At 41.9% G+C, this 14,164-nt stretch overlaps 1 protein-coding gene across 1 annotated transcript in view; it reads left to right on the forward strand.

Annotated features, from left to right (window-relative positions):
- The window catches only part of MALRD1 (MAM and LDL receptor class A domain containing 1), a 468,338-nt gene that overhangs the window by 211,705 nt on the left and 242,469 nt on the right, over positions 1-14,164 (forward strand). The window contains exons 23-25 of the mRNA XM_075124752.1: positions 2,874-3,030; positions 8,669-8,779; positions 11,613-11,826. Of these exons, the coding sequence (XP_074980853.1) occupies positions 2,874-3,030; positions 8,669-8,779; positions 11,613-11,826 (482 nt within the window). The remainder of the gene's footprint in view (positions 1-2,873; positions 3,031-8,668; positions 8,780-11,612; positions 11,827-14,164) is intronic.

A 14,164-nucleotide genomic window follows, 5' to 3' on the forward strand; every position in this document is an offset into this window, starting at 1 on the left:
TCCCAGCCCAGGGCCCTGTGTACATCAACCCCTGAATGGGGCAGAGAGGCGGGGGGGGGGGGGAAGAGGGAAAGTGCCCCTCCCAACAGGGAGTCAGAATCTGCTGCCCTGGGCTACTTCCTACCAGTCTCTTCAGTTTGGGGCATCGCCCCTCGAGTCCAGTTTCCTGGGAAGCCTGCTTCCCATAGGGTTCCCTCTTGGGTTTTGGGCAGCATCTTGCTGCAGTCCCAGGCTTCTTCATGTGGAGCAGCCATCAGTTGGTGACGGTGAGCCCCACAATGTCTCTGGGGTTCGCTCACTCAGTTACCTTAGGTGCTGGAGGCTCCTTGGCTGGTGCTTACTCCCAGATTGGCTGCAGGTATAACGGGGCAAGGCTTGCTGAGCCTGAAGGCTCTCTTTAACCTCTGCTGTGCTGCTTCATCACAGTCTACCTATAAACTTCCATGCACTTTCCTTCTGTTATAAGACAGGAATATTTAAAGACTGGGGACTGGTTAGCAATGTTTTATGTGTGACGGTGGACATGTTAGCTCAGATCATTACTGCTTCTCTCATGCAAGTATTTGATTTCACCTGTGCCTATGTGCCTGGATAGACCCAGCCAACATGCTGCTGTGTTTTTGTTTTGTTCTTCATTTTTCCCTTATGAATCATACATATTTCATTTACCCCAATTAACATAAGAGATTATCTGCAAAATGACATACCACTGCCCAGATAAACCCTTCATTTTATGGGACCTGTAACTACTTCATGTTTTACCCCTAACTCAAAAAGACATAATGGGAATTATTTGCCTCTTTATTTACAGAGGTTTTTATACATGGTGTTGTAGCAATACCATCTCATACAGTAATCATAGCAACTTCACCAGCTAAACAAGGTAGGGCCAGACCAGAGCTTGTATGGGAAACCTCCAAGGAACACCTAGTGACTTTAGAAAAGTATTGCTGCTGATAGCTGGGTAGTAATCTTTTTTTCCCCTATCAGTTCTGAACAATGGAACTGTTATGGTTGGCGTGTAAGGGTATTGTGCTACTGAAGGTGGTGTCTTCCTACCAAAATGTTCTCCACAGCTTCACAGTGATACGGTATTTGCCTTCACTTCCTCTTCTGCACTTAAAATAAATAGGCTGAAACTGTAGGAGGGGTGGAAACTCTATGTCTAAAGACATAAGTTAGGCATTGATTGCAGGGGTTAGGAAAAACTTAAGTTCTGGGCAATTCATTACATCATTTTTCATTACTGGGACTTTAAACCTTCCTGTTCAGCAAAACTTTTAACAGTAAAGAAAATGAGCCATTAGAACAGCATGTGGGATGTGGTGGATTTTCTATCACTTGAAGTTTCTAAAATTGGGATTTGGATGAGTTTCTAAAACATATGCTCTACTCAAGCACAAGATATAGGCCTGTTGGAGGAATTACTGGGTGAGTTCTATGGCATATGCTATTGCAGGAGGTCAGACCAGATTCTCATAATGGACCTCGCCTTAAAATCTACGAATGGAGGCAAGATACTGGCTATAGTGATCATTGGTGTGATCTAATAAGATAATTTCTATGTTTCTAACTTCTTATAGCATGCACTATTCAGCAACCCCAGATGTTCTACCCCAGAGATGGATCATTTTACCTGCCAATGATATGCAATCATATGTATATCCCTTATCTACCTTAGAGGCATTCTGGGGCTTAATTAATATTTGTTATAACACTTTAATATTATCTAATGAAAGGTGCTGTATAAAGTATTATTACAGTTTTCTAGTGATAAACTTGCATACCTTCTCTCAAAGTGACTCCAATTGCATAACTATCATTTTCCCCCCTCAGAACAAGAGAGAGGAAGTCTATGGCTAAAGCACTAATGAACAGATTTGTATTAATTATTTTAAAATGTTCTTTAAAGAAGCAGTTTCAAGTCCAAGGCTTCAAGGAATCTCAACTGGATTATTGAAAAATGTGCAGAATTTGTAATATCTATTCATTCCCCTTGAGCTGCTGGAACTCATCAACAAAACAATGCACCAAATTCTGAGTGCAAGTGACAAGATCCTTTAGGAACTGGTATCTAATGGTTAGAGCTGAGAGCCTGAATGTTAGGCTTCTATTTCTGGCTCAGCTATTTTACAGAAGCATCTCTGCAAGAAACCAACCTCCCAACCCACTCCCTTATTTCTAGGATGACCATATTTCCCTAAGTGAAAATGGGACACCGTGCAGCGCTCGTCTGAGCCGCCTGGTGTAGCCTCTCACCTGAGCCCCACTGCCCAGTGCTGGGGCTGACAGCCTGAGGCTGGGTGCCCGGCGTTCCTGTACACCATCCCCCTCTTCCCCCTGCCGAACATTCCTCCATGAGCCCCTAGGGGGCTGTGCCCCACTTTTTTGGCAAAACTGGGCTTTTGTCCCATTTGCTTTTGTCAACTGATAATCTATTGCCGGCCAGGCACAGTTAAGACCTATAGGACCTTGTGCAAGATTTTTAAAAATGGATTCTAAAGTTGGATCCTAAACCCTTCTTTAGTCTCCTAAATAAGTGATGCAAAATTGCTCAAAATTGCTGAGCACTCAGCAGCCTCCACTGAAGTCAATGGAAGCTTCTGAGTGCTCATGGCTCAGTCACGTATATCAATCATGAAAATCAGGTTGTTTAGGATCCTAACTTTAGTAACCAAATCTCAGCTTCAACTTCATTGTGAAATGGGAATAACACCTGTCTTCCCAGGGGTTTTGTAAGATTTACTGATATATTAATAAATTAAAGAGCTTGTGGATCCTCAGATGATTGCAAAACAGTATTACCATTTGCAAATCTAGAATTTTACTATGAATAGATGTATTGTTTTAATAAACTCTGCTTCTCTGAACAGGGTGACTAAAGAAGGCTGGTATCTGTATGCAGACAGTTCAAATGGAAAATTTGGTCATACTGCTGAAATTGTCACTCCAGTCATTTCGGTCACTGGACCCAAATGCAAACTGGTATTTTGGAACCATATGAATGGTGCAACAGTGGGTTCTCTGCAGGTACGGAAACGACATTAGAGTTTTCTGAAATTACTGTATGAAAGTCATGCCCTATCATTTAGTTTCATCGAGTGTAGACTGCTGATAAATGATAATGAACAATTATCCACACTTCACTCCCCACAATATGGTGTGACTGAGGGAAGTGTTAGCTGGAGTAAGCTCCTGAAATGGTAACTTTTTACAGCATAGATGCAGCTTCTGTACAAGTAAAGCTTTGTACAGCATAATCTCTTTTGCGACTAAGATACATTGAGTAGATATCTGAACATCAGAGATCTGTGGATGTGACCAAAGGGTTAAAATATGAAACTATCTTTTATTGGGGTTTTTTTTAATTGTCTCATCGGTGTGATTTCCCCTGGAGGTTTCATGCGTATTGTTGCTTAATTTGATTGAAACAAGCCGAACTGAGATTTTACTAGCAGTTAACTATAAAAAAAATATTTACCCGTACCCCATTCTGCACTCCACTGTAAAAAGGAAAATACTTACGTTTAGTTTACACAAATACCTAACTCATTTAACAGCACATTGGCCCCACTCACCTGAACTAAGAGAATAAAACAGGGAAACAATTCTAGACAGGTTTTATTGCAGCAAGTATAAATTATTTTTATGGTGTTATAAATAGAACAACAGCCGCATTTCAAAAATCCATAGTAAAAATATTTCGGATAAAATACACAAAGGCCAGATCTCAGCTGGTGTAAACTGACAAAACTCCACTGACTACTCAAACACTATAAGTACTTTAAAAAGGATGCTGAAAAACTGGACAGAGTTAAGAGAAGATTGAATGATTCATGGTCTGGAAACAGTCCTGCCTCTGAGAGATGTAAGGAACTGTAAGAGATGTATCACCCTATTTAGCTTTTCAAAAGAAAGGTTAAAAGGGGAGTTGATGATGATCTATAATTACTTACAGAGGGAGAATATACCTGATACTAGAGGGCTCATTATTCTAGCAAATAAAGGTATTACAAGATTTGATGGCTGAAAGTTGACATCAGCTATGTTCAAACTTAAAATAAGACTTTTTTAATAGCGAAGATAACTCACCACTAAAAACAAGGGATGTGGTAAATTCTCCATCACCCACAGTCTTTAAACCAAAATTGGCTCTCTTTCTAAAAGGTTTGCTTTAGTTCAGCCACAAGCTATTGGGATGGATACAGGAATCACCAGGTGAAATTCCAAGGTCTGGGTTAAGTAGAAGGTCAGACTCATATTGGTCCCTTCTGGCCTTAAAAATATATTATGCATCTGTCTGTGATTCAAAAATATTGGAACTAACTAATCCTGGAGCTTTCATTTAACTGTTTTGGTACCAATCAAAAGCTCTTTTCCGGTGCCTTGTTTGGGAATAAATTGGAAAAGCTTTCCTCACTAGTATTCCAAGGTCTGGTATCAGATAAAAAATTGTGGTCAAAGTCTGAATTAAGTACTCTCCCACTTACAATATGCACATCTATCCAGTAGAAACAATAAAAACAGTTGCATAATTTAATTGCCAAAAAACTGCATTTTGTATCTGCAAAGCAAGATGGCCGAACTTTCTCAGCTTTCTACTTTATTGTTATTAGCTGCTGGATGTAGGTGTAACTTACTAGGACAAAGAAACAGATAAGGGAGACAAGCTGGAAGCTTAAATCAGGCATTCTCAGTGTAATGAGGATTCAGAACTGGTCATATATCCCCCTAATAGGCCTTCATCCTGCAAAGTACTGAATATTCCAGGCCTGATCTAGCAAATCATTTAAGCGTGTAACTTTAAGCATATGAATAGGCACATTGATCTCAGTAGTAGTATTCACATTCTTAATGTTATGTATGTATTTAAATACTTTGTTAGATGGGGCAGGAGTTTTCAACATATGGCAGGATTATGCCCACAGCCACTATTAATGCATGCTAGCGAGTTTTGTTTTGATTTCTGAGGTACATCTGAATCAATGAGGCCCGGAGCCTACCTTTTCCTTATGACCTCTCTTTCCACTGCCTCACTTTTTGTTCTCCTTGTCACTTTCCTATATGTAGTTTAGGATCCAACATTCACACAAACCCACATATACATAATTCTGTGTTACCTAATCCTCCATCTTGCTTTTCTCCTAGACAGAGGGAAGAACACACGGGGAGCAGTAGAAGCATTAACATTCCTGATCCTTTAAGTTAGTGGAGCCGAGATGAGCCAGAACCAAAGTCCTCTCAAATCAAAGATCCAAACCCCTCTCAAATTTTGGGGACATTCATATTTGGATCCAGTCTTGGCATCTCAGGCCCTTCTTGTAGGACAGGGTTTGGGGAGACTGTACCCCCCAGAATTGCATGTGGAGGGGAACCTCAGTGCATGGATTCTCACCTCCTGCACAAAAGGGGGGCTCAGACATGTCCGTGGTACCACTGTTGCCGGCACCCAGTGCCGAGAGGCTGAACAACAGCTTGAGTTGGTTCGTTACCCGGTGTGCTGCACCCAATAATCACAACGGGGTGGAGAAGCAGAAAAGTTTATTTGAAGCTTCAAAAAGGTACAGGGAGATTTGAATCTCAAATCCTGTACAACAGAGCAGGAAGTTACACAGGCTTTTATACATCCTTTTTCCCAGCATACTTATCCAATAGCAAGCTGCTCCAAGTATCCATATAGCCAGCCAATCCAGTTCCCAGCTAGTTCCCTGATTCTCTGTATCATTTGTTAAACTATACATAAAGCTGCTTTATTCAGCATTGTTCTTCCATATCTCCCCTGTTTGGCCTTGCTTAGTTTCAGGCAGTCTGACTCTGCAACATACTGTTGCAGATTCTCAGCATAACTGCTGTGTGTGCCTCCAGGCGAGGGGGCCAAGGACACTTGGGCCTAGCACGCAGAGCTGCTGCGAGTGCCTCCAGGCGGGGGGGGGGGGGGGGGGGCAAGGACACCGGGGCCTAGTGCGAGGGGACTTCATCGACACTCGTGGTCTTCCATCCCCTCGAGTTACCTAGTGGCCATGCCCCAGTGTTCCCAACACCACCCTGCTTTGCCTCACACCCTGCTGAGGCCTCACCATTCATCCAGCGATCTACATAGCACGGAGAGAGGAGAGAGCTGGATGCACTAGGGAAAGTGAGTGGGTGTGTGTGTTGGGTGGGGAGAGGGAGGGGCGGGGAATGCCATAGAGAACATAAGCCAGTCTCTACTGATCCCATAGAAAAGGAAATTCAGCCTGAAGCAGAATTATTTTTTCTGTATGACCCACTTCGCAGGGGAATTCCCATCTATGCAATGAATGAATGCCAGGATGCAGAGGGGTGGGCAGCATTGCAGCTGTGAAAGCACAGGGCCACTGTGAAGATTAAATCTGATCCAAAGCCAATTGAAGTCCTTGGCAACGCTCCAGTTGACATCAGTGGGTGCAGGATAAGACCCTTGGCCCTGGCTTCTTAGTTATTCCCCAAGAACCACACGGATCCCAGGGGATCAACAGAGTTTCAAGGCAGGTCCATAGACGTTTTTGCTGGTGGTGGGGGAAAATCCTGTTTCTTCCCAATGCGCACTCCCTCTCTCCCCCCGCTCCACACACACAGTGTTACTATGTGAAGGAAACTCTGTAAGAACAAACTCAGTTTTCTTCTCCTTGAACTCCCCATCCATCGTTCTTGGGCTGCCACCCAATCCTCTGTCAAGGAGGTAGGCCTCGTGTCTTCTGTTCTGTAGTCCTCAGCCATTATAAGGGAAATCATGGGGCTTCTAAGCCCTTTCTACCTATAACTGAGATATTTTTCTTTTGTGGAAAGGTTAGAAAAAGAGAAAAGTCATGAATGGGTTATGTTGTGTGAATTTTAAACCATGCCACTAAAACCACTGTCAAAATTCAGGCAAATAAAACCACAGAATAATAACAACTGACACTGAGGTGTTGTGATATTAATTTGTTGCTCTATCATCCTCTCTGAGCTAGTATAACCTGAGTATATATTTATTAAGTACTTCTGTCATACTATTCCTTCCCAGGGCTGTCTATATCTCTTAAGATTGAGTCTTTTCAAAGATTAGAAATTTCTCACATTTTAAAAAAATAAAATAGATATGCTTGGATTTTAATCAGTCATAAAATATGCAAATGTAAGGAAAAAAATAAGAAACATCCAAGTCAAATTGTGCTTTTTGAGAAGATCATAGTTATTCTCACATTAGATAACAATGAAAACATGTAGATGTATTATAATGTACATTTCTGTTTTCTCCATTATTTTTTCCTATATCTGTAAGCCATTATTGATGGAGGATATTTGTAGACGCTTTCCTTTCTTGTCACCCCTTATGCTTGGAAAATAATATCCCCATCCTCTGTTTAAAAAAACCCAAACTTCTGAAACCCCATATGTTCTGTGAAGCATCTCACCATGCACCACTGTGTCTGTCTTGTGTTTTAATGTATTGCACTCTTCCCTCTTGTGTCTCTAGACTGAAAGTTCTTCAGGGCGAGGACCCTGTTATTCATTTGGCACAGCTTACCTGTTGTACAGCATCACATACACTTCTGGGACTACATAAATTTTCAAAAATGCCAGTTTTTCATTAAAGTGAAAAACATCTAGGTCATCCTAGATCTCAAAAATAGGATTACACTGTGAGGGGAAGATGATAAATCCTTGAGAGGAGAGGCAGTTCTGGAAACAGGGGATGTGATGTAGTTTTGTCAGTACTGACTGGAGAGACAGCTTGACACGCTCCATCTACCTAATATTATCAGCTTAGTTCAATTCAGATGCTCAAGAAGTCAGAGAGAAGCACATTTAGGAATGCTGGCTCATGTGGAGAAGTGTCTCCCCAATTCAGTGACTATTCACTGAGGCAAGACATTAGGAGGATATTTTGTGCACCTGCCATTGTCCAAACAGATCAAGTTCTTTGGATTGAGAGGACAAGTTTATTTATGGATAAATGGGATGTTCCCTGTGTAGTTGGGACACCAAAACACTCCTAGAACTACAATGGAATAATCTAATAGACGTATTTCAGAGTGGTAGCCGTGTTAGTCTGTATCAGCAAAAATAATGAGGAGTCCTTGTGGCACCTTAGAGACTAGCTAATTTATTTGGGCATAAGCCAAGCCACTGAATTTGTTAGTCTCTAAGGTGCCACAAGGACTCCTCATTATTTTTGCTGATACAGACTAACACGGCTACCACTCTGAAATACGTCTATTAGATTATTCCATTGTAGTTCTAGGAGTGTTTTGGTGTCCCAACTACACAGGAAACATCCCATTTATCCATAAATAAACTTGTCCTCCCATATGAACTCTTAGACCTTTTATTATTCTTGCCATTAAGATTATTTTCTTTATTGCATTCATGGGTCCTGAACTTATTGGCTGCTGAGCATCTCTTGTTTGGGGCTGAGTGCTCTCCACTCCTATTCAAGTCAATGGCAACAAAAAGCACTGAACTCAGCGTGCACACAGGACCTGCTCAGAACCTGTAGCATCAGGCTTACATACTAGTAGGTCACAATCATGATTATTTTCCACTGATTGTTTTAAAGTGTGGGATGGGGTTAATTTAAGGGCAAAATCTGACTGAAATGACTATATTTATATTAATGAGTTGAGAAAGATTTCATGTGACCTGGAATTCACAATTTCTCTTCCAGGTACTCAGTAAAATTGGTGATGTAACGTCTGTCCTTTGGGTTCAAAGTGGCTACCAAGGTGCTCAGTGGAACAGAGCAGAAGTGTTCTTAGGAATTCGCTCTGATTTTCAGGTTTGTGCTTCTATTTCATATGTCCCCCATTAAGTCAATTCTAGATTTCATTTTAGCTTAATCATTCCCATTTTCACCCTACACACTTTGTAGCTCTTCAGTTCACGTTGGTCTTCTGAATATTAAGAACAAAATCCTCTCCCAGGTCCCCAGACCAAGTATCTCAGCAGGACACTAGTGAAATCTATGAGGGAGGGAAGAGAGGTAACCTAGCCCCTGGAACATCTCCGTCGCTGCTACTCCAGCCTACTGAGTGGAGGCCCTGCATACCTTTTCTTAGGTGGAAGGATCCATGTAGCTGCAGAACTTCTCCTAGCCTGAACCTCACTTGTGTGACAGCTTCCCCAAATTCTTTGTCAGGTGGGGCACTGCCAGGGCTGGGGATAGGGTCCTAGGTCCCACCCCTGTGTCTCCACACAAACACACACACCCCCTCCCTCCTAGGGGTCAGTGTCAAGCACCACACTTAACAATTGAACAACAATTTTAGCTAAACCAGACAAAGCCAGAAGTAGACTCATCATAGGATCTCTGGCAGGTGTTATACAGACTCCCTTGCCCTAATACAGCATACAACACATTCCCACCCCCAACTCCTAGTGCTACACCCACCGACCCCTGTGCCCCACAGCAACGCCCATCCCCCTTGGGTCAGTTCAACATATTCATGCGTTCTGATACTGGCCTGGGTTGTGAGCTCAAGCTGGTGGGTTCTGCTGTGTGGTCTCAGGTGCCTTTTTAGCTCCAGTCTATGCATCTGTCTCTCTTCCCCAGCTCAGCACTGCTGCTCTTTAGCTCTTTCTTTGTTCTCTGTCCAAACCTTCCTGGGCTTGTCCCACACCCCCATCTGTTCATTGGCTCAAACCCTCCCAGGGTGTCCTTGTTTTGGAGTGGCACCTCCCCACCAGCCAATCAGGTTTTCACAGAGCAGTAGGGAGGGGAGAAAGGAAGGGCAGGGTTGGAAAGGTTGGATTTAGATGTGGAGCTCAGAGGGGTGGAGAGTAGGATGAGGAGCTGTGAGGTGGAAAGAGATGGGACAGGCAGAAGGGTTTGGGAGGTACATGGACAGAAGGGTCTGGGCCCATTTGTCAGGTGGGAGTTATCAGGGTTAGGTAAGGGGTCACCGCTCCCAGCCACACACCTCTGCACAAACACCAACACTCTCTTCTTGAGGGTCAGTATTAACCCCTGGAACAAGCACCATGCTTAACAAGAGAACTACAGTTTTATATAACCAAGGTAAAGCCAGGAGTAGACTTGGGTCGGAATTCTAGCAGGGGTTTACAGACTCCCTTGCTCTTGATACAGAATAAAAGCATAAGAACAGCCATACTGGGTGAGAGCAATTGTCCATCCAGCCCCATATCCTGTCTTCCAACAGTGGCCAATGCCAGATGCTTCAGGGGTAATGAACAGAACAGGTAATCATCATGTGATCCATCCCATGTTCTCCATTCCCAGCTTCTGACAACAGAGGCTAGGGACACCATCCCTGCCCATCCTGGCTAATAGCCATTGATGGACCTATCCTCCATGAATTTATCTAGTTCTTTTGTTTGAACCCTGGACTTTACAACATCCTCTGGCAAAGAGTTCCACAGGTTGACTGTGTATTGTGTGAAGAAATACTTCCTTTTGTTTTAATCCTGCTGCATATTAATACACAGTACATAAACCCTCCTACACCTGGCTAGGCACACAGAGACTCTTTGCTCCATGTCAGTGCAACCCTCTGCCCCGCCACAGCCCGTTGGGTCCGTCCAACCTATCTGAGTACTCTGATGCTGGTGTGCGCTGTGAGCTCAAACAGACAGGTCTTGCTTTGTGGTCTCAGCTGTCCTGTCCGCTCCAGGCTGTGTGTCTGTAAGATTCCCCTTTTTGCAAGCATCAGTGCAGCAGGAGCAGCAGCAGCAGCAGGCTTTCCTCCAAGCACCTCCGAGTTCAGACTCCGCACCCGTGCACTCTGGTGTCTCTGCCTCCGCTCAGTGCTTCTGCCACTGCAAGCACTGCTCTTTCTTTGTTGTCTCTCCAAATCTTCCTGGGTTTGTCCCCCATCTGGTCATTAGCTCAAACTCTCCCTGGTGGTCCATACTTCATCTTATGACCTCGTTTTGGAGTTGCACTCCTCAGCCAATCAGGTTTGTGCAGAATAGTGGGGAGAGCGAAAGGGTGGGAAAAAAGGAAGGGGAAGAGGATCATTCTACCCAGTCCTATCCCTGTCTTTCCCTTGTGTAGCAGAACTGTGCTGATTCCACTCCAGAAGGGTCTTCTGTACTCATGGAAGGATTTTGTCCCAAGTGATGTTAATTAATATCTGTGCAGCACTTTTGCAGATATAGCACCATACCATATAAATGGTAAACCTAAGCATCCATGCATTTGGGTTGTGACTGATTCTTATTCATATGTTTATTTAAAGATCTGTCTAAAACATCTGATTTTACACTCTTCAGAATACAAACATAAAAAACCTTCAACACAATTGAAGTCACTGAGAAGTTTGCAACTGATTTCAAGGGGAACAGGATCAGCCCCTTGCTTTCTAACTGTACACTTAATGTATTTTTCTTTTTTGCCCTTTGTTATTGTAGGATTGTGGCTCCTCCAATATTTACAACATCAACCTTTGAGGCATAAACCACGCACTGATTCATGTTTATGCAGCTTATATTTACATCAGTAAGAACTGAGAGCAATATCTAGAACTAAACATTTAGAAGACTTGGGCAACTTGCAGGAAGCATAGATACATCATGTTTTGTGTACCACACATGGCATGTTTCAAGTTTTTATACTTTCCCCTCAATATTTCACTGAAATTTCTCTTTGTTAGATTATTTTCAGGGCAAAACGTGGTGTCAGTTATGTGGGAGATGTGGCAGTGGATGATATTTCCTTTGAAGGTTGTTCCCCTTTGCTGATCCCAGACAGACCCTGCACTTCTGAAGAATTCACATGTGCCAATAAGTATTGCATCCCAAAGGATAATCTGTGTGATTTTGTGAATGACTGCACTGATAACTCAGATGAGAACCCTAACATTTGCAGTAAGTCTGGTAGTTCCTTACTCTAATTATCAGAAGTAACTGTGCCTGCTGTGAATTGTCAATGCAGCAACGCTATTGGCAGTTCATCAACTAATTGAGGTTAATAATGTAAGTATATTCCTTGGATCGGTGGGTTTTTTCTCTGTTTAATTTGAAAGCATGTCTTGCAAAATAAAATTTGCTGCTCACGATTTTTTCCCAACTTAAATTAATTGAGAGAACCACTCTGCCTTTTAAAATAAACAGAACCAAATCATTGATTTCCACATGAAAAAATAAAAGCAAAAAACATGTCAAGCAAAATACATCTGGGATCTTAGGAACCTTGCTTACTTTGATGTTTCAGGAATTGCCAAGTCTCTTAGCTCTTTCATGAATACCAGACAACTTTAGTTTTCAGCAGAAATCAACAAACAGTATCTTCAGTCTAAAATTCAAAAACAGCACTTCATATCAAAAGTGTACTTCTCTAGAGGATTGGATCACACTATACCATATATCAGAATTGCTGGCAGCCTCTTTTGTCAATAAAATCTTGGTAAATTCAGGCAAATCTGTATTGTTTGGTACACTACAACCAGTTGTTTCTGTAAATGTTATGAACACAGCTCATCAAAAATTAGATTATGACAAAGAAGGGATCATTCAGTAAACATCAGGTCAGTTTCTCAGTTAGAGGAAATCAGTGTAATGCCGTTTAAAATAATTTGAGCTGTGCAGATTTATATCAGCTGAGGATTTGACCCACTGTTTCTGGTTTCTGCACTGACAAACATTTTCCTTGGTTTCCATGAATGGTGATATCAGTGTAGACATACTGGGACTGATTCTGATTTCACACAGCTGTAAACCAGGAGTAGAGTAGATAGAAATTAAAATTTTCAATCTCGTGGAAAATTCTAAGTTCCACATTTGTTTTCATTCTGAATTCAGATAAGTCAAAATATCAATATTTTTTGTAGAACGGAAAGTTCTAAAATATTTGTTTCAGAACAAACAATATTTTGGTTTGCAAATGTCACTTAATTTCAGTATTTTCAATTGAAATTAAATGTTTCAACATTCCCAAATTGAAATGTTTTGTTTAATTTGTTGAACCAAATCAAAGCATTTTGTTACAGCTTAAATACCATTGCACTGCTGCAGTGCCTCCTGGTGGTTATAGTTCAGTGCCTCATGTCCTCATTCTTTGTGTGGGTCAGGCTCCCCTGTGAGACTGCATTTCCCATGATGCATTATGATAGTTCAGCCAGATGGGAAACAGTGGTTCATCATGGGAAAAGTGATCCAGCTGGGGAGCCCATTCCACAGAGGAGAGTGGGGACATGAGGCACCTAAGCTACAACTCCCATGAGGCACCAAGGCACCGCAGGCAGACCCAGGTTAATGCTGAACTGATCCAAAACCAAACACTTCAATTCAGTTTGAAAAAGTTAAATGGTTAGATTTTGGTTGGCCCAACCTGAAACTAAGTATTTTGTTTTGATTTTCCTGACAGAAAAGTTGAAACATTTTGGCAAAATTGAAATATTCCTGCAGAAAATTTCTTTTGTGGAAATCACATTGTCTATCAAAACAAACAGATCCGAGACACTTGGATGGAACATTCCTAATATACTCTAAAAAGAAGGAATTCCAATAAAGTCACTGGATGTAAACACTGGAATGGCCCAAATTGAAAGAGCAGGGCCAGAATCAGCCCTAAAGTTTCTATAGCAGTGTTCATTAGACATATGGCCCAATTCCATGCAACTGTTAAATATGTAGAACAAGCTTATGATCCCTTTCCATTGGTTTAGTAACACCTTATTCAAAGAGACATTCAATAAGGGTCTCAGAGTCTGACCCATAGTATCACCATAAAACACAGACTTGGCAAAATGGTCAACTTAACTTAGCTTTACAATTTATTGTCATTGTACTTTGCAACATATATGTTGCCTGAACAATGTATGTGGCGTTTTGTTTTTTCTAAGTGGTTTTTTTCTTGAATTTAATAGGTGCTAGAGCGTACTAGTGTTTCCTTCCGTTTTCTGATACTTTTTCAATGAAAAAATTAGAGAACAGCTAGCTATAATTTGCCAACAAGAGAACAATGGACAGAAATGTCTCCTGTGTGTTCCCCTGTCCCCTGAGGACATTATTTCTGTGACATATTCTAATGTGACTTGCTCTGGTAACAGTGGCTCCAAGCCTCCTTTTCACATCCTCTTCTCTTCACAGCACTGAATGTTAACAGATGAAATTCTTAGAGACTGGAGCTAGAATCTGGAGACTTCAGTTGTTTTTCATGAAATCATCTTTAAAAAAATGCTTTTAAAAATACATAAACTGCAGC

The sequence above is a fragment of the Caretta caretta genome, chromosome 2 (assembly GCF_965140235.1).
Source record: "Caretta caretta isolate rCarCar2 chromosome 2, rCarCar1.hap1, whole genome shotgun sequence".
NCBI classification, from domain to species: domain Eukaryota; kingdom Metazoa; phylum Chordata; order Testudines; family Cheloniidae; genus Caretta; species Caretta caretta.